Raw genomic sequence first — 21488 nt, 5'->3', positions numbered from 1 at the left:
GCTCAAGATTGAATTTCTCCTGCAGTTTAAAGTCAAAGATTTGAGCCCTGGTTGTATCTGGCTCCTAAACCTGTGGTCTTTGCATCGTCCTGCACTGCCTTGCCTGGGGCCGGCATTTACTACATGCTTTCTTACTGTTGGTGGGAGAAATGAATGAGTGTTTCCCATCACTTGGGTCACACACCCCAACCACTCAGGCAGGCACCTGCAGCTGTCGCAAGTGCAGGGCTTCAGGCTGGGGGTGTGATGATCCCTGCTGCTTTTAGCCCAATTAGTAGCATTCTTTCTCGTGCTTACACCTAGAGACAGCCTCCGCTACTGTGGACAGCCCATCCCCCACGTCCACTACTGTGGCATCAGCTAAAGAAGAGCTCTTGGTGTGAAGAGGTGAACCTGTTCAGGGGCTGGGTCCAGCCCTCGCAGGAAGCCTGGGACATAGTAGTTAGCTACCCAATAAGTACTTAACTGACGGAAAGAAAGAGAGATCGAAGAAAGGATTGGCAAGTCAGTCTACAGTCTCTGTTGTGTTCTGCTAGGAAGGTGCCTGCAGATGAGAATGGGGGCTGGAGTCTTTGTGAGCCTGGGAGCGAAGGGGTTCATAACTCTGCCGTCGTGAAATTGATTGGACCCAAGACCAGTACGAAAGTTCCTTGTCTGAAGGGAGTAATCCTTAAGTCCCCCATATGGTTTAAATGTAATTTGTGTCATTGTGAAGGGAGTACTGGCGATGCAGGCGAATTCATTAGGCCAAATTGGGTTCGCTATGCTCGACAGTAACGTTTCCGAAGATGAAGTTCAACCTTTGCTGGAGAGCTAAAACAAATGAGTTTCTTAATAGCTGCCCCACTTAGTCTGAGCGTCATAGGAAGCTTCATGTTCTTAATGCCCCTTCTTTTTTTACCACACTTCACAGTCCATCTAGCATTGCTGCCTCTGGTAATATTTTTATATGGGATTGAGTTCTACAGTGTCCATAAAATTACGGCTCTGGCCCATTTTTAGAATAGAAGCTTTTCTAGGGCAAGGGCTATGTCTTTTTGCTTTAGTTTTGCATATTGACAAACACTGTGCCAGGCATATGTAGTTGCTGACAACATTATTCTCTGTTCTGGGATATAGAACTCTTTCCTCTGGGGGCTTAGCTTCAGCGTACACTTAAATTGCTGGGTATTCATTGACGTGTGCAAGAGCCGTGAGAGAGGGAATCTTCCCCGGTCCATGCCTCGCTGGAAGGCTGGCTCATACACAGGAAGGTAAAAAGGTCCATGTGCCCACATAGATATTTCCATGCAAGAGGGATATAGTGGGTTCACCCAGTGACCGGATTCCACAGGTTCAGCATATATGATCCCCTGGTGCTCAGTCACTTCTGTTTCCTCTGGTGTTAAATATATTTTTTTTTAAACATGAAGATGATCTACAGGGGAGGTAGATTTAAAAATCCCGAAATGACATCAACCCTAAGGTGGCGTATCTAGTATGTGGAAGGTTCAGACTGGAAGAACTCCAGCATTACTGGTTTGCAATATTTCTTTTTTTTTTTTTAATTTTTTTAATGTTTATTTATTTTTGAGACAGAGAGAGACAGAGCATGAACGGGGGAGGGTCAGAGAGAGGGAGACACAGAATCCGAAACAGGCTCCAGGCTCTGAGCTGTCAGCACAGAGCCCGACGCGGGGCTCGAACTCACGGACCGCGAGATCATGACCTGAGCCGAAGTCGGCCGCCTAACTGACTGAGCCACCCAGGCGCCCCGCAATATTTCTTTCTAAACTACCTTGTAAAAGTTTTTTACTTTTAAGAATCAGAATAGTGACATTTGGAATACTTTCTGTATCAGTTAGTTTTTAGATGGTTAGCAACCAGTGCTAGGTTCAAGAGCAGGTTTGATTCTGGAAAAGTGCGGCTTTTATGACACTTTACAGTGTAAAAAAAACATTTTTAGAAACACGTTGTGGTTCCTATGAGAAAACACCTCACTGGTAAGCTGAGGTGTTCTAGCATGTGACGTGGCCATAGTCTTCAAGAAAAAAAAAAAAAAAAAAAGTGATTCCTATCCTTTGAAGCAAGATCTGTTGGATCTCATGCTGTGAACAAACCCACTTTTATGCTTGTAATTTTTGCATTGAACATCTATTTTGAATTTGCATAATTATGCCTTGATTCTTCATAACTTCTCATTTTATGAAATTGATTTGCATGAACCAGAAACTGTAAATAAAATCAATGCATGGGGAAAAAAAACCCAGAAGAGTGATACTTTCTTGGTTCCAGCTTCAGAAAGAGCTGCACTGAGAGAGTGGCAGACCACCAGCAGAGAACATGCTGGAATATAGGGGCAGAGAAGCTTCAGCTGAGGATGTCGGAGCACCCTTGTGACCAAATGCCCCTAAGTCTACCCTGGGATTTCTTGTTAAGAAAACTACCAATTATGTGGTTGGTTGCTCTATTATTCCCAATGAAAAGATTATTGGGTTGCTATTTCATAAATCTTGATTTGTTATTAAATATGTCAAGACACATATGCTGGTATAGTTTGCAAACCTACCTAAAACCAGAAAACTTAGCACCAAACTTTAAAAAAAAAATGAATTAAGCATGCATTTATTTTAAGTTGAAATACAGTAGGTATGTAAACTACTGTTCATACAGCAAGCTTGCCTCATAAATTAATTTCTAGAGAATTTTATTTTTAAAAACTAAGACCCCAAAATAAACTGTAACAAGTGTCTGTTGGCTGACTGGTCTTCAACTAAATAGACATGGTCTTGTGAATTTTTTAATGTTATGTCTCGAGGTCTTCCCTGCACGTGGGCTAGCCCCATTTGTCATGTGAAGGAGACCAGGCTTCCTTGCCAGTGGGCTCCAGCTCCTGGGCCTGTTCATTCAGCTGGCCCTGCACAGAGCAGCCCCTGAACCACAGGGACGTTCTTGCCTTAGGACAGTCTGCTGCTCCCAGTCTTGTTGGCTTTTGGACCTGGCTTGACAAATTAGCAGAAAAATACTCAGATTTTTTTTTTAATGTTTATTTTTATTTATTTTTTTGAGAGGCAAAGAGACAGAGTGTGAGTGGGGGAGGGACAGAGAGAGAGGGAGACACAGAATCCGAAGCAGGCTCCAGGCTCTGAGCTGTCAGCACAGAGCCCGACGTGGGGCTCGAACTCATGAACTGTGAGATCATGACCTGAGCTGAAGTCAGATGCCCAACTAACTGAGCCACCCAGGCACCCCACGGATTTTGTTTTTCAAGGGGTTATTCATGTTTCACTTGAAAACCTGGACTGAATGCATGTCAGACTCTCCAAACGTGGTGTAACTGGTGCTGGTTGACTTTTCAAACATCCTTAGCAAGTTCACCAAAACCTTGACAGCGGAGCTCCTTAACTGTCAGCCTCTGCTGAACCAGGTAAAGAATGTGTATGCATTTAAGTAGATTATTAATAAAATCTTAAGGATCAGATGGGGGTTGGATAATAACTTTATTCAGATAGAATGTTTTCAAACATCTTAGGTTCTTCAAATGCGAAGAAAGGACTTAACCTGCTTCACTAAAAATGTGTTCTTAAAAGCCACGTCTGTGTAAAACTGAGAAAATGAGGACACAAAATGTAATCTTATGTTCATATTATTTTTCCAGATAATAACCTGATCAAACCTTGTGCACTCAGAAAAGTATACGTTTTTCCCCCTCCCTGTTTTGCCCACATTTTCAAGGATTTGGTGCATCTCCATCCCCCCATTTCTATAAGGTCAAGGGAATGACCAAGCTGTTGACCATTCAGGGCATATTTGTAGGTATCTTTTCTTCTTGATAGAAGAGCTGAATACTATTTTGTTAAATCCTTGGTGGGCAATGAATAAATCTGTTTTTCTTCCAATTGGAATTGCATGCAAGACGTAAAAAATTGCTTGGGTATCAAAATGATGTGATGTAAGGAAACCAGAGGTAACCGAGATCCCTCACTTCCATTTTAAGATTGACCTTTAACTTGCTACATGGCATCGAACAACTGTAGCAGCAGATGGCCTTCTCAGTGGTGAGTGCCCAGAGAGACTCTGCTTCAAGGGCTGTAAGGAGCCACACCAGGGTGTCCTGTTCAACAACGAGCCTGCTTCTTGGGACTGGACTTGCTCCATTGCTGCCTGGGCTCTGAGAGTGGAGTCTGGCAGCCATCTGGTGTTTGTGACTGACGTCTGCCACAAGCAGTATCCTTTGGAGCTACCTAATGGGGAAATGAAGCGAAAATAATTGAAGGGTATTTGACGTGGTTATGTGGGCAGAAGTGTCCTCACCAAAACAGCTTGGAAGTTGTGCTTTGTGTATGGGTGTGGGTGGGTGTGTGGCCCTTAACTTTTCTCAAGGGGTGACGACAGCAAGGAATTAACCCAGCTTCCTCATCCAGGCACGACCTGTATTTACTTACTCAGATGACACTGTTGCAGCTTCAGGTTCAGACAGACTATTTTGAGGACCCCTGACTGCTTTCTGGACACCCTCTTTGAGCCAAGTGGTGAAAATGAAAGATGAGTGATTTTGATGAATGGATTTCTGGAAAATACAGAAAAATGGAAGAAGGTCCTCTCCCTCTGTTGACTTTTGCTACTGCTCCCTACTATGACCAGAAACCAGGAACTAGTGGATTACGGAAGAAAACCTATTGTTTTGAGGCGAAGCCATGTTATCTGGAGAATTTCATCCAGAGTCTATTTTTTTCCATAGACCTTAAAGATCGCCAGGGATCCTCACTGGTAGTTGGTGGAGATGGGAGGTATTTTAATAAATCGGCGATAGAAACAATAGTGCAGATGGCGGCCGCTAATGGGGTTGGTATATGATAAGTATTGTTATGTTTCTGGCTCTCCACATATGTTTCTTTCTTCATTTTGCAGAAATATACAAGAGTACACAGATTTGTATGTTATATACACTTCAATTCTACTAACATCCAGTTAGTGTTTCATTGTGACTTCAGAGAATGTGTTTCGTAATATTACTCCTGAAATTACATTAGTCACATTGGGATATGGGAATGTAAGTTCGGCTCTTTGTTGTACTCTGTGCCTCTTGCTTGAAAAAATACCTGTTGCCTTTTAGACATTTAAAGCACACCCTCAGCCTTAAGCTGTCTTATCTACATTCTAACTAGTCCCGAGGGGTACCCTATCCTATGTAAGAAAGCTCCACTGAGTAGTAGAGAGAGGAGGATTTTGTTTTCTTTCAATGGCTTCCTTGTTGAAGTTCAGTCACTTGTCAAACAGGAAAACAAAAGCCAGGGCATGCTGTTGTTTGTGGATCCTGGTAGTCATGCAGAAATGCCAGGAGGGGATTGGAAAATGTTAGGTATAAGCCTACCAAGAGGACCTGTTACAGGGGAACCTGCTTATAATGACCTTGGACACAAAGAAGCCCTGTGTGCAGTGAATTTGTGCAGCAGGGTAGAGTTAATAACTCCTGTAAGACTATAATATAAGGAGGCTCTGCTAACAGCTCTGCATTGTGAAAAACTGCCTTGCCTGAATTAACCAAATCAGAAGGAATCTTGTGCCAGAAAGCATTGATCTTGATAATCTAACAATTTGCACAGTCCCACTGATTTGCTGTAAGGTGGGCATCAGGACATTGCTGTTTTTGCTCTGCAGATTCCTCTGTGGGACCAAAAATATATTTTTAGTGTTTTAGGTTATACTTAGCAATAATTTGGAGCACACAGCCCCTCAGAACTCATAAATTTTAAAAATCTGTTGTATTTCCTTTCTGGGAGTGATTCTGGTTCTGAGAACATAAAAATTTACAGGTCACGATCTCGCGGTCCGTGAGTTCGAGCCCCGCGTCGGGCTCTGGGCTGATGGCTCGGAGCCTGGAGCCTGTTTCCGATTCTGTGTCTCCCTCTCTCTCTGCCCCTCCCCCGTTCATGCTCTGTCTCTCTCTGTCCCAAAAATAAATAAAAAATGTTGAAAAAAAAATTAAAAAAAAAAAAAAATTTAGCATGGCAACCAAATATGTTAGGCATTCATCGTCAGTCTATTTCAATAATACGCCGAGCAGGTATGATTGCAAAACCCAAATTAAAAACAAAAACACACCACCAAATGAAATTTAAAAATGATTGTAGTTATAATGCAAAGTTTCCTTCATACCCACTTTCAGAATCTGAATGCCTCTCATGTAAAAATTGCTGACAATGCACTCAAATATGAAATTATTATGAAGCATACACATTTTTAAGATAAAATGTGACATGCTATAAATTTCACCTTTGAGGAGAGCTGCGGAGGGAACGGTATTAAGATGCTTTTAATCTTTAGAGAAAGAATGAAAGGAACATTATTTCTCCGCATATATCTAGATTGTTGAGTGGATCTGGTACACTGTCCCCTTTGCTGTGATATATTCGGCTTCATTTCATTTTTGTGTGGAGCTGAAGGATGTGGAAGAGGTGGTAGGAATGTGTAATTCAGGCAGACCCTATAGACTTGCTCAGATTTACGATCTGAAGGTTTGCTAAATAATGCATTTAAGTGATAATAATTGACTAAATATGGCAACTGCCTATTTGTTAGAGCTGTGGCAGCCCAAGCAATATTTTCAAATCTTCTCAAGGGCATTCTTTATTTAAAATAGTATTGCATTTAAAGCACTCATGCAACTGAATTGGATTACTTAAAACATGAGTGGACCAGTAAAGCACTTTGATCTGATAAAACCTATCAAATCCTAGATAGTTCGATTTCTTCTTTTTCTAACATATCCTCATTTCTGACTATTTTAATGTCCCTTTGATTGTGGACAGAGCATTAGGGGGAAAATGTAAAGGAAAGATAATGTATTGCCACAGATTTTGGTAGGAGTCAGTGTGCCTTCCTCACCTCTGTCGATACCCACTCCCCTCTTGGGGTGATTCTCGGAAGACTTTTCAGCCTTGTGAGCTAAAATGGAAATCATATCATTTTTTTTCTCTTTATTACACTTTCATTTTGTGCATTTATGAATTGTAAAATATAATTCGCCTTTGTTAGAAGTTTCCTTTTGTTTTTATTTACATAGAGCTGTCTGCATTTACAAGAGAGTTTTTTTTTTTTTCATGATGCTTCTGGGAGCTAAGAAGTATAGGAAATTTTAATGTATAAAATAAGACATTGGTGGGGCCCCATTTACAATACTGATATCTCATTTGGCTTCCAGAGCTTTAGAGATATGTTTAGAAATAAGAATATGTGTATATGACTAGCAGGGCAAAGAAAATGGAACTTGTTTTTGTTTTTGTTTTTGTTTTGTGAAACATAGGAAAACACCAGGCCCTATTTTAATTGCAAGGAAAATTAAGTTTGCTCCTGTTATGTTTGACTATCAAATGCTGGGCAAACAGCGAGGTATCCAGCCTGGCAGTGTGAGTTCTGTTATTCAGGGAGAGAGTAGCAAGAAGGGGAAGGAAGGGCAGGAAAAGCTGTTTGATGGGGGACTTTCAGTACCGGGTAGACGGAGTGATCTCTAAGTTGGTAGACAATGGGAGCCAGGGAAGATTTTTTCTGTTTTTAAAATTTTTTATTTTTTGTGGTAAAGTATACATAACACAGAATTTAGTGTATCAACCATTTTTAAGTGCACACTTCAGTGGTATTAATTACACTCACAATATTCTGCAACCGTCACCATTATCCTTTTCCAGAACTTTTTTCTCATCCCATCTGAAACACTATACCCACTAAACAATAACTTCCCATTTCCCCTCCCTCAGCCCCTGGCAACCTCTGTTCTACTTTCTGCCTATGAGTTTGCCTCATCTAAGTACCTCATGTAAATCGAATCATCCAATACTTGTCTTTATGTGTCTGGCCTGTTTTACTTAGTATATAGTGTTTTCAAGGTTCATCCATATTGTGGCATGTATCAGAATTTCATTCCTTTTTCAGGCTGAATAATATTCCATTATATGTATATGCCATATTTTGTATATGTATATACCATCATTTGTTGATGGGCCTTTGGCTATTGTGATTAATTCTGCAATGAACATGGGTGTGCAAGTTGTCTGTTTCAGTCCTTGCTTTCTTTTGTGTCAATAGCTAGAATTGGAATTTCTGGATTGTATTGTACAGGGAAGGTTTTTGAGTAGAGGCAGGACATAGTAAGAACTATGGTTTAAAACAGATGAACTAGGCGGTCCTGAGTTGGAAGGATGGATTCAGCCAGAGCAGAGTAAGGGAGGTACAGGTGGGAGAGAGAAAGGGGGGATTGAGTCAGGAGCTGTTGCAATGCTCTAGACATTGTTAAAGGAAGGTGGGTAATATCTCCTCAGTATCAGGTTGAGGATTAATATTCCTGAGGGTGATTCACAGGAGAGGGTCTTCTCTGGAAGGAGAGACTTTGACCAGCTGTACCTCTTCTTGGGCTCAAGAGAAAGAAGGTACTGCAGACCTCCTTTCTGTCTCTTGACTTTCCTACTCTTACCCCTGGTATTATCCCCTCAGTCTTGGACCATTACTGACCGCAGATCTTACCATACAGAATGGTAGAATAAGGGGTGACCTGGGTGGTACAGCTTAAGATTCATTTATCAGTCTCCCTTTCCACACAAAATACATATAAACCCCTAGTAAAAGTCAGTATGCTTGATGCGCAAGTACAATTTCCAGATAACTCCACCAGCCACTCTGACTGATTAAATTGCCTTTCTTAATTAAGGCCCTCCTGTTAAAATTACACAACTACTCAACCATAAACTCTCACTTTATCAGAACCACACCTGGAAGGTGCTACAAGGGTGACTTGTTACTCTTCTCTCTGTATGGAGGCAGGTGCTTCTCCCAGCTATGGCCACTAATTTGCCATGTGACCTTGTCCTGTCGTCTATCCCAGTGCCTCCCATACCACCTTTCCATAAGCACTTGTTATGATTGCTTTTGGATGGATGGAAGAATCGACAAATGGGCAGCATCATAACTCTGGACCTCAGCTTCTTCATCTACACAACAGTACTAGGGAACATATATGGGAATTAATTGAAAATGCCATGGGTTTTTAGAAAGCATTCTGCGCCCAGTGATAATCATTAATATTGATTTCACACCATCTGCTGGTCCCTCTAGTCTATGGAGGAGACTAGTTATAGCACCTACCCCACTTCCTGAGGGAGGCAGGGCATAACAAATGTATTAGTGTAACAAAAACTGTTCTGAGATGGACAAATGAGAGCCAGGCTACTTCCTGGGAGGTGGTTGACAGGGGAAGGGTTGGAGATAAGGCAGTCAAGTTTTCAGTAACTTATAGTGTGGCAAAGGTAACAGTCCCAGACAAACTTTACCAGGGATTCCAGGTATCATCAGACACATCTTCCACCATAAGTCATTTCTTCAAGCATGTTTATTTAGGTGGGGCCAAAAGAAATAACAAATGGAAAATTCAAAAACATTCCTGTCTCTTCTCTCAGAAGGGAGAATGGAAGGAGGGCACAGACTCCTCATTTTATAAATCTATTTATGTAGTGGCTGCATTTTCTCCAAGTATGTTCAAGGAACTGATAGAACTTCTTCCTTCTTTCCCAACGTGGGTCATGTTGAAACAAATATAAATTACATTTTAGTGAAGGAAGATTTAGGAGCCATGCTGATAGCATCTGTGAGAGATAAGGGAAGGCAAGTTAAGAATGCAGTGAAGTGCCACCTGTAGCCCTTCCCTGTGGGTGGTTCTGGCCGGTTTACTCAGTAATAACCCCCAGCACCTTCTGCCTTAGGGCCAGCAGGCAATCCACATACACCCTCACATAGGTAGGTGTATCCTGCTTTGGGGAGACCACCATATCAAAATCAAGTCTTGACAGGAAAGATAAATTTATGAGACGGATTTTGTAAAACTCTTCAATGTAAAGCTTGCCCTTTTTACTTAAATTTTTTTTTTTTTTTTTTTAGTTTACAAAAAGGGCTTCTCTTTGGGTAGGATTTCTTTAACTAGCTAAATTTATATCCTCCCCCAGTGTGGTTTGAAAGTATGATTGAACTGGATAAAAATGTGGGTTTTCTAACAATGTTTCAGGGAAAATTATGAACCTGGTCTGGAAAGACTGTGTTTCAAATACTCTGTGTTTTCTTGCCAGAGCCTTATAGCTCCCCCAGACCATATACTATTTTAAAACTATAAAGTCCCCAAAAACTATCTGAAGGGATGGCCTTGTTCAGCAATGCTGATTCTACTTCAATAATAATGTTATTCAACACTGGTATTCTACTTTGTAATAAAATAATAGTAATCCAAGCTGTGGATGTTCATTAAAGAATATCTTTTCTGGTTCACTTCTTTGTTCCTCTGCCTATTCTGTTGTTTCTGTGCAGTAGTTCTGGGTTTATTGGTGTTAAAGAGTGTGTCTGGATTTCTTCTCTTAGATTGGTCGCTTGGTTATTGGGCAGAATGGGATCCTCTCTACCCCTGCTGTATCCTGCATCATTAGAAAGATCAAAGCCATTGGTGGGATCATTCTGACAGCCAGCCACAACCCGGGAGGGCCCAATGGAGATTTTGGAATCAAATTTAATATTTCCAATGGAGGTGAGTTTGCTGTCCTTTCGAAGAATAGTCCATTTATGTTCATTAGGATAAACCAATAACCAAGGCCTTGGAAGGCCAGTGTTCTGGTTCTGATCCTTAACAAGGGGGTTCTTTGTTTCATTTTGGTGAAAGTGGAATGCTTCTCATCCTGTCGTCCCTGAATATGAGAAACCATGCACAAATCATCATTAGCATGGTATTTTTCTTTTAGACAATTTTGATACTTTGCTGTCTAAATGATGAAATGGCAAATATGTGAGTGAAGAGGAGTTGACGAGCTCTGTGTTCTTTGTATTTTCACGTCAGTCCCACAAAATGACCCCATGGTTCGCTGTTTGGTTTCCAGGTCCTGCTCCAGAAGCAATAACTGATAAAATCTTCCAAATCAGCAAGACAATTGAAGAATATGCAATTTGCCCTGACCTGAAAATAGACCTTGGAGTTCTGGGAAAGCAGCAGTTTGACCTGGAAAACAAGTTCAAACCATTCACAGGCATGTTGACTTTCCTCCCCTCTTGCCCCCCTTATTTCCACCTTGAGCAGTTGGACCTTCAAAGTTTTAATAAAGTAGATCTTCAGTTTTGGAAAGACTGGTCACTAAGCTTTGCATGCATTGTTTAGCAGGTCTGGAATGGGGTCTAGGAGTCTAGAGACCTGGGCTCTCTGGGCCCTACCAGGAATCAGCCGTGTGACTTTGTGTGCAGCATTTCCAACTTTCTAGGCCTTGCCTTCCATACCTATTAAATGAATAGCCTTGACTAGAAGACCTGTAAGATTACATTCATAGCTAACTTTTATTGAGCTTTTGTTACGTGCCAAACTCTCAACAAGCATTATCCCACTTTATTCTTAGAGAGCCCTGTGAAGGCAGCACTATCTGTATTCACTTTTTCCATATGAGGAAACAAAAGTTGAGAAGAGCTTACATCTCAGGCTCAAGGTCCTATAGTGAGTGAGTGGCAAACCAGATTCAGACTCAGGTGTGAAGGATTCCAAAGCCTGGGCTTTGATTCTTCATTTTTCCTGCCTTAATATTCAGTGAAATCAAAGTAAGCCATTCAGGGGGCTAAATTGAAACTCCCTGCATAGGCAGCAGGGGTAGAATGCCAAGGTATTAATAATTGTTGGAGTAAAGGTTTATAACATTGTTCATATCAACACAACAAGGGTGAGGTGGTTAGTAATGCAACTTACGTTTTGACTGTTCCAACGTGTACTCTCTCCTCTGGATTGCCATTTTATGGCAAACATTTCTTTGTTTGAACCTACCCATTGAGAGCTGGCAGTCACGTCCTAACAAAGATAAAGCAGTGCCTTGGAACATCTTGAAGACATTCTTAGGGCTTGGAAAACACCAGTAGGAAATTTCTTAAACTCTTAATGTTTTGAAAATGTTCAGATGTGCCCTGACATCCAACGAGGGCAGCAAGACTAAGTTCTTATATTTGTCTTACTCCTTTAGCAGTGCGTGTGAAAAGTGGTTTGTTAAAAAAATTTTTTTCTGCTTTTTACCATTAATAAGTCTTATGGCAGTGGGCCTAGAAAAAGGAAAGAAAAGTGGGCCTTACATTTTCTGTTATTTATGACACCAAAATACACTTCTCATGGTGATGGGCAAAGAGTCAATGTGGCAGCATAGCTGAGCTTCTAGCCAGGCAAACCCCTGTCCAAATCTCTTGTGTGCCCCATCCCAGCTGTGTGGGCAAGTTACTCAGCCTTTCAGAGTTTAAGCTTTCTCATCTTTTTGTCTATAAAATAGAACTAATAACATTTACCTCTCAGGAAAATGGTTGGTACTGAGTAAGAGATCATGTGACAGCCCGGGCACATTGGAACACATTCCTCGATAATTGTCCTTTTAAAATAGCTATTGTGGGTTTACAGCAGTAGAATCATTTCAGAGGATACTATTTCTTCGTGTGTTTGGCTCCCCCATCTTTTAATGTTGCTTGTTCTCACAGTGGAAATTGTGGACTCTGTGGAAGCTTATGCTACAATGCTGAGAAACATCTTTGATTTCAACGCACTGAAGGAACTGCTTTCTGGTCCAAACCGACTAAAGATTCGTATAGATGCCATGCATGGAGGTAAGGAGCCAGTTTTCTTCCCTTCCCTTCTCTCAAAGATACGGAGCTGCTTTTTACCTTGCATATCGTGATGCTTTAACAAGCCTTTTCTCAAGACTGTTTCACGGTTTTTATTGATTTTCTTTAATGTTTATTTATTCTTGAGAGAGAGAGAGAGAGAGGCAGAGTGTGAGCAAGGGAGGGGCAGAGAGAGGGAGGCACAGAATCCAAAGCAGGCTTCAGGCTGTGAGCTGTCAGCACAGGGCTTGACGCAGGGCTCAAACTCATGAACTGTGAGATCATGACCTGAACTGAAGTTGGACACTTAACCAACTGAGCCGCCCCTGTTTCATGGTTTTTAAATAGTGATTTTGCAACCATTTCAGAGCATTATTCACATAGATGAAAATCTAACTGTACACAGCAAAAATAGGAGAGACATTCCTCATGGTAAGGTAGTGTGAAGGTCAGAGTTTCCTCATTAAGTATCAGGCCTTGAATAACATGCAACTGTTTTTGTGGACTCTTCCTTCCCCTCAGAAGATACCTTACATTCTTCCTGCACACCCCCATCTATTCCAAGGGGGAGGTATCATTTGCTAGATGAAGTAAACATGCTTGTGAGTCCCATACCACTCAGCTGCCCCCACATGTACCTTTTCTTAGAAGAGCAGAGCCTACAAGAGCAAGCTGAGGATTAAATTCCAGAACAACAGTTGGGTATCTCTTCCTCTTCTTCCTCTCTGGGTGCATGGCCAGGTCAGCAGAGATAGCAGCCATCATTGTGAATCAGAACCATGAAACTTTCTCACATGTTGGAATATGGGAATTCCAAGCACTTAGGTTGTTTATTTGTTTTGTAATAAATTTAGAATTTTAGAATCTTTGAGTGGGAAGGATTTTCCCTAGTGGGGAAAACTTTCTGTCTGTGATTGAACCCTCTCAATGATGTTGTTCAGGGCCTCCTGTTACCCTGTAAAACCACAGAAAACCTTCTTCTGTGGCAGTCAGTTGAGCATCCAACTCTTGACTCCTGCTCAGATCGCGAGATCAAGCCCGGCATTGGGCTCTGTGCTGGACATGGAGCCTGCCTAAGATTCTCTTTCCCTTTCCCCCTGCCCCTCCCCCACTCACTCTCCTTCCCCCTTTCTCTGTAAAACAAAAACAAAAAACCTTCTTTCAGTGGGCTGAAATCTTCTATCCCTGGAACTTTACTGTTGAGTCCTAGCTTGCCTCTGGAGTCTCACAGAATGGGTCTACTTCCTTATTTAGACAAAAGCTATTCTGTCTTTTCAAAGTATTCAACAAGTATGTATTGAGTACCTACTACATGTGTGCATAGGGGGGTGGTGGGCTGGGACTCAGCAGAAGACTTCCTTCAAAGAGCTTGCAATGCCTGGGGAGATGGGGTGGGTCAAAAACTACCGCCAGGCCAACAAAATGAGGGTTAGATAAAATTTCAAGTATTCTCTTTGGGGTGTGGAAGAAGGCATAACTTGACTAGCCGTATCAAGAAAGGTTTCCTGGAAGAAGTTGGCAACCAACTCTTTCATGAAAGAAGGATCTAGGGTAGTCATTTCCAGCTGAGGCAATGGCTGTAGCAAAGACATGAAGGCTTAAAAGATGTTATGTTAGAAAAATGGGGAGAATGGCTTAAGAATAGGCTTTATATGTTAACTAACTGAAGCTTGAATAAAAACTTGAAATAAAAAATAAATAAATAAAAAGAAAGGGCTTGTGGTGGTAGATGGGGTAGGAAAAGGTGGTCATGAAGTATACTTCATTCTCCTGGCCATTCAGGTATTCCTTTAACGCCTCAGTTTCTATATCCTTCACCTCCCTGGCTGCCTTGACCTTTTTCTGTGGTGTGTCCATAATATCCTTAACATGTGGCCCCAATCACTGGAGAAGCATATTCTCCACTGTTCTGACCTCTGTGGCTTCTATGGGTGTCAGTACCTTCCTTGGTGAAAACACATTCTTAGCATATTAGAGATGAAGGTTCTTGGTAGTTGTATAAAATGTCACCATAAAAGTATGTGACCGTTTTTTTCCTGTGGTTGGTAGTTCTGTTTTTCTTTCTTCTTCGTTTTTTTTAATGTTTTATTTATTTTTGAGACAGAGAGAGATACAGCATGAGTGGGGGAGAGGCAGAGAGAGACACACACACACACACACACACACACACAGAATCTGAAACAGGCTCCAGGCTTTGAGGTGTCAGCACAGAGCCCGATGCAGGGCTCGAACTCAGGAACAACGAGATCATGACCTAGGCTGAAATCGGACACTTAACCAACTGAGCCACCCAGGCACCCCTCTTTTTGTTGTTGTTGTTGTTATTGTTTTGGTTTGTTTGTGTTTTTAACCAGTTTGTCCTATAGCTGGATACAGTTGAGAGATTAGGGCTCTGAATCCCAGCTCCCACTCCTACTAGATATGTAAGTTTGGGCAAATGGCTTCATCTCAGACCAGTTTTCTTATCTATAAAGTAGAGGTGATAATCATAATGCAAACATTTATAACCTACGTGCCAGGTACTGTTCTCAGGGCTTCATATTTATTAACTCATTGAATCCTCACATCAGCCCTGTTAGGTAGCTACTGTTATTATCCTCATTTTGCAGATAGAGTAGATGGAGACACACAGAGATTAAGTAACTTTACCAAAGTTGTACAGTCAGTGATTAACTGAGCTGGGAGTTGAATCCACGCATTCTGATTCCAGAGTCCAAGCTCTTAAGCACTAAGCTCTACCACATTGTGAGCTTTTTTTTGTTTTTGAAAGAGTGAGAAAATGGTTGCAAAGGGTTATAGTAGGGCCTTCATAGAAGTTAACTCCCCTCCCTTGCCCCATTCTCCTTCATCAACTAGCCCCACCTTTTCCAACCGAATCTCTCATTATTTCTTTTTGCAAAACCTTCTACCCTAGTGAGTCTTACCGTTCCACTGGCCCCTGAATATAGTTTTCATGTTCTCATTGTCCATGCCATTCTCCTTAGAACACCTCCACCTCCTCCCCCAGTCTTCTAATACTTTAATAAGTTCTATTTTCTGATTCTTCATTTCACATTTTACGTAGTCGTGGGACCGTATGTGAAGAAGATCCTCTGCGAAGAACTCGGTGCCCCTGCGAACTCAGCAGTTAACTGTGTTCCTCTGGAAGACTTTGGAGGCCACCATCCTGACCCCAACCTCACTTACGCTGCTGACCTGGTGGAGACCATGAAGACAGGAGAGCACGACTTTGGGGCTGCTTTTGATGGAGATGGGGTGGGTACAAGTGCATTGAAGTGAACTCTGGTATAAGCCAGTACCCTTTGTTCCTACAAAGGAGGAAGAAGCAGGCTGCTTCTGTCAGGTCTTGTGGGCTCGGTGAATGAGTGATAGTCGAGGAGTCCTTATTGCACCATAGGGTCAGGGCTAAATTGTTAGAAGACCCTCTTGAACATAAATGAGTCCTTGAAATGTAACCCATGTGCTTAATTTTAGACATTCAGATTTTCTAAGAGTGGCAGGGTGATCAGGGCTCAGTTACGATGGAATGGTGCTTCATGAGCTGGTCTGGTTCTAGAAACCCATCCTAGGTTTATTCAATCCCTGGAAAGCATTTTGGTCTTATAATATATCCATTTGTTCATTCTCATTGGTTGAATGATAAAACTATAATGAGAGAATAAATCTTTTATTCCTCCTCTACAATTAATACTTTTACTAAGCAGGCTGTTTTATTTACATTGGTGAATACATAGCAGACAAAGGATAGATGTAATTTAAGTGGTTTTGTATTCTTGGTGTCTCAGAGAGAGGCACTACATGTATTTCCTTAGCTGAAAAAATATTTTTACTGCTCTTGTCCTTTAAATTCAGCTAGAATCCATTACTTCCTAAAAATCAAATTTCTCCATATCAAAATTTTGAAAAATGAAAAGGATCCCTGAAGAGACTATTTTGCAATGCATCTTTCTGCAGCAGTGTGTGATGAGAGTTTTTTCCTCCATATGCTGAGTTACTTGAGTATTTCCTGCATACCAGGCATCAAGGAAGTAGTGAAGGTGGCAGCATGTTTTGCTGGGTCCTGTATCCAATGGCGGGACCGTGATTTAGGTGCCCTTTCCTGAAGAAGTCTGCTTTGTTCCTCAAAAGATGTCTGGTAGACCCACCAAACTATGTGAATAGCCAACATTTTCTCTCTTGTTTCGATCTCTTCTCTCCTCTGGGAGAGAGGTGATGGATTCCAGAGTTTGGAAGAGGTCTGGGAGGTTAAAGTCAGCTGGCCTCTGGAGGGAGAACAGAGTTTTTGTTCAGAAGGAGTTTGTGCATACACTTAATTGAAAACAGTTTTAGTTTTTTGGCATGGGGATGCCTTTGGTGCAGTGGCACTGTATAGATCAGTTAGAAACAAAGTCCAGTGTTTAGAACCCAGTAGGAATAAAGGTATCAGTTTTAAGTTTTATAAATTAGAATTTTATTACCCTTTCCCATTCCCTCCCTCCCCATGTAAGATTGCTTTTCCAGCAGTTTGATTAAAAGCTCTTCCTTTGAATCCCCCTTCTCTCAAAGGATCGAAACATGATTCTGGGCAAGCACGGGTTCTTTGTCAACCCGTCAGACTCCGTGGCTGTCATTGCTGCCAACATCTTCAGCATTCCGTATTTCCAGCAAACTGGGGTCCGAGGCTTTGCCCGCAGCATGCCCACCAGTGGGGCCCTGGACCGGTAGGTCTCTCCAGTCCCTTGGCCCTCACCAGGCTCTTCTGTGTCTGGAACTGTCTTCCTTCCCTTGCAGCCTGGGCATCTGATGCATAGTATGTGCTAAATGTTTGTTTTATTAAATTTTTTTAAGTTGAAGTATAATTAATGTGCAATGTTTTGTTAGTTTCGGGTGGGCAACACATTGATAGAACAGTTTTGTATATTACTCAATGCTCACCGCAATAAGTGTCATCCCCATCTGTCACCATGCAGTGTTATTATAGTAGTACTGACTATAGTCCCTATGCTGTACTTTTCATCTCTGTGACTTGTACCTCTTAATCCCCTTTACCTCTTTTACCATCCCCCCACCACCCTCCCCTATGGGAACCGCCAATTTGTTCTCTCTATTTAAGAGTCTCTTTGTTTTGTTTTTATATTCCAGATATAAGTGTTTGTTTTATGAAGGAATGGGTGGGCTTTTTCTGGATTAGATATCCCCCTCTCTGTGCTTCCTTACTACACTGCACTTCTTCCATTCCAGCACTTACCACCCTGTTCTGATAGCTTGTTTGCTTGACTGTCTGCCCTGCTAGACTGTAAACTTCTACAGAGAAAAGACTGTCTTATTCTCTGTCCTAAACTTTGCCTGTCCATAGTATGCCTGGCACATAGTAGACCACACACGCCCCCATACAGACACCTTTTTAGGAAATGAACCACTGAATGTTAATGAAGAAATGCACAGATGGCAGCCCTGTTGTACCAAAGACATCGTTCTAGAGAATCATCACTGCCCTTTAGCAGGTGTGCACACAGTTAGAGTGAGAGAGCAATCTGAAATAAGATCAGTGTGTAAAGAAACATTCCCCATCCATCCCTGGCTGGATGCCCATCCATGCACAAACACAACAAATGTTCATTTATCCCAAATCCAAATAGATAGAAAGCTCAAATAGTTAAAGAAAATTAAAGAAAATTCAGTTTTCATGAGAAAGAAAGGACCCAGTGACAATAAACACTTGATATCTCTGATTTGCTTATTTGTTTATCTATTTATTACATATCCCCTCATTTACAAAGGCTTTAAGGTGGCTTGCGAGGTCACATCTAAAACAATTGAAAAATATAAGAAATAATAAATGAGGACTAGGAAGAATGTTAATTAGAACATGTTAGATGCCCAGCAAATGTTTGCAGAATGAATGGGTAAGGAATGAGTGACTGAATAAAAGGTCAAGGTCAGAGAAGAAAGCAGAATGGATACATCTAGGTTCTTACAGTAATAACTAGTATTTATTGAACATTGCCTTGTGTGAGACACTAAGTATTTTATGTTTGAAGTCATTTAATTCTCAGAACAACCTCACGAGGTCAATTTTATCTATAGCCCTGCTTTACAGATGGGAAAACAAAAGGACAAAGAAATTAAGTAACTTGCTCAAAGTCACCCAGCTAGTAAATGGCTGAATGAGGATTTGAACCCAGAACCGTGGCTCCTAATTGGCCCAGCTGGGCCATGTAGTAGTTTCCCAGTGTGTGTGTGTGTGTGTGTGTGTGTGTGTGTGTGTGTGTGTGTGTATGTGTGCATGCACGCATGTGTGTGTGTTCCAGAATTAGTGCTGACTTCCGTTCAGCTAAGAAGAAGGTAATGACTAATATTCATAGAGTGATTTCTAGTCTACACAGAGACAAAGCAATCCTTACCCTAAAGAAGAGGGACCTGAACGTCAGAGAGGTTAGCTGTCTTGTCGAGGACCCCACAGCTAAGTCAGAGCTAGAATTAGAGGCTGGTGCTTCTGCCTCCACATCCTGCATCTGAAATTGTGAGCTGATCTCAGCCAGGCTGTTGTAATTAGACCTAGCAGATCCTGAAGTCACGTCTGTGTCATCCAAGAGCAGCTTAATTCTAATTTTTGGAAAAAATCGATAATACACATAGAACCACAATGGAAATATCTCATTACCCAGGTAAAGGTTTATTGTACTTTCACTTTCAAAATTATGGATTTAATTTTCCTCAGATGTTAGAATCTAAACATGACATTACTTTGCTAGTAATAAGGCAAGCATTCTGGAAGGCAGAACTTATTAAAACAGTGAATTAAATGTAGATTAGTCTTCCTTTTCAGAGGGAAAGGGATCTTTTAAAAAGAGATCACTTAAAGGTTTTAAATAGTCTACAGATATATAGGAGTAAAAGATGTGTTAGAGGCGAGAGAGGACCAAGGAACAGTGTGGGGAAGTCACTACAAATGGGAGACCTACTGCACCCTGTCCTTTCTGGGCCTCTGGTGAAATGAAAGGAGCATTGACGGGACATCTGAATAGCAGGCCATTGGTCATCCTGGCTGTGTGACCTTGGGCTGGTCACATAACATCCTAGACCCTGTTTCCTTTTCTGTAAAATGGTGACCCCCTAAACGCAATATTCTATGATTCTGTGATTATAAGTGCATCAAAACGTCATTCTTTTGTTCTTTATGGAATGGGTATAGATGCAGTCTCTAACCAAAACATTAAATAGCCTAAAAAAATAGGCTTGCACATTTCGCTACTGTTGCTTCTTCTAAAATATTAAACTTAGTGACCTGAATTAATTCTTTCTCCTTCCTCTTTTACTCCCTCCTCTGATTCCACATATAATAGTCCATTGTGCACAAGTTTTCTCCTACGATTTTCCACCAATCTTAGAATTATGTGTACCTCTCAGCAATGCTAAATGGGACCCTTGATTACAATAACGGTTGCTATTTTCCATCCCTCACGTGGCTAAGCTAACAGTCCTGCTGTGATGTAACTTTGATTTCATGCCTTTGAAGGGTGGCTAATGCTACAAAGATCGCTTTGTATGAGACCCCAACTGGCTGGAAGTTTTTTGGGAATTTGATGGATGCGAGCAAACTGTCCCTTTGTGGGGAGGAGAGCTTTGGGACCGGTAAGTGCGTGGCCCTGCGCTACCATTTTCTTTCCTGTAAACATTACTTGCAGGGAAAGCACAGACTTGCTAAGGCAGGACTGAAATAGCAACAGTAGCTGATGTGTCCTAAATCAAGATGCAATTTATTTATAACAACCCTGGTGAAGTGTACACATTGGAAAAGCAGTGAGCATGCTTAGCTGAGGAGGGCTAATTTTACTTTCAGAGGATCACATCCACCGTGACAGGAAGTTTGGGGGCCTCCCCGGCAGCATGGTCACTGAGTCTGTAGAGATTAAACAGAGTGATAAACATGTGTTTCTTCCCTCCGTGGTCAAGGAAACTTTTATAAATGTTTTCATTTCTGGGAAGAAATATGGTGCAGCGAGTCAGTTTTTCGTCTTTCTGTAAGAGGAGGTGTCAGCATGGCATTAAATCTTTCTCTTTAATGGGCCTGAGTTTTCTATAGCAACAAGTTATGATTTATTAAGGTTAAATGAGAGGAGATCATTAGGGTGGAACTAAGTTGCTAGGTGATCAAGAAATTAAAAATATGTCCTTGTCCATGAAGATGTCTGCATAAATTGTAGTATGTTGGAAAAGGGGAGTGTGGTAGGCTGGGGGATGTTTCAAGACCCTTAGACCCCACTTTTTTTTTTTTTTTTTTTTTTTTGGGACAGAGAGAGACAGAGCATGAACAGGGGAGGGTCAGAGAGAGAGGGAGACACAGAATCGGAAACAGGCTCCAGGCTCTGAGCCATCAGCCCAGAGCCTGACGCGGGGCTCGAACTCACGGACCGCGAGATCGTGACCTGGCTGAAGTCGGACGCTTAACCGACTGCGCCACCCAGGTGCCCCTAGACCCCACTTTTTGTGCTCTCCCTCCTCCTCTTTGTCTGTCCAAATATTATCCTGAAGTCCCACTTACATGACCTTCTCTACTACCTCATCCAACCTACATCAATTTCTCACCTTTCTAAACACCATTCAGGCCTTTGGCCCTTTTCCAAGTGTTGGTCTCCAGTCAGGTTACAAGGTACTTCACTGGCTGCATTTCTTCTCCTCTCTGTCTCTTTATGCAACATTATGAAGCAAAAGGACTAATCTTCTTGGTCCTTCAGTACCAAAACAAAGCAAAGATCAAAATCTGGCATTCTATAAGCCTTCCAATTGAGTTGCAATTCATACTGGGTTAAAGAGAATAAATTGCTGATTTTATTTCTTTTCCTACAAGTCCTGGGGTAAGTAGATAGAATGAGCTGGTAAAT

At 41.6% G+C, this 21488-nt stretch overlaps 1 protein-coding gene across 2 annotated transcripts in view; it reads left to right on the top strand.

Moving 5' to 3' along the window:
• Positions 1-21488, top strand: part of PGM1 (phosphoglucomutase 1) — a 62383-nt gene that overhangs the window by 23753 nt on the left and 17142 nt on the right. Inside the window, exons 1-7 of one of the 2 annotated variants that reach the window (XM_049617056.1) lie at positions 3044-4824; positions 10378-10540; positions 10887-11033; positions 12502-12627; positions 15689-15879; positions 17170-17324; positions 20123-20238. In XM_049617056.1, coding sequence (XP_049473013.1) covers positions 4525-4824; positions 10378-10540; positions 10887-11033; positions 12502-12627; positions 15689-15879; positions 17170-17324; positions 20123-20238 — 1198 coding nt within the window. In that variant the 5' untranslated portion in view covers positions 3044-4524. Of the gene's footprint in view, positions 1-3043; positions 4825-10377; positions 10541-10886; positions 11034-12501; positions 12628-15688; positions 15880-17169; positions 17325-20122; positions 20239-21488 lie in introns of those variants that run through there. The other variant, XM_049617054.1, reaches the window with a different exon arrangement.

The sequence above is a fragment of the Panthera uncia genome, assembly GCF_023721935.1.
Source record: "Panthera uncia isolate 11264 chromosome C1 unlocalized genomic scaffold, Puncia_PCG_1.0 HiC_scaffold_4, whole genome shotgun sequence".
NCBI classification, from domain to species: Eukaryota; Metazoa; Chordata; class Mammalia; order Carnivora; family Felidae; genus Panthera; species Panthera uncia.
This window is presented reverse-complemented; position numbering and strand designations above follow the sequence as displayed.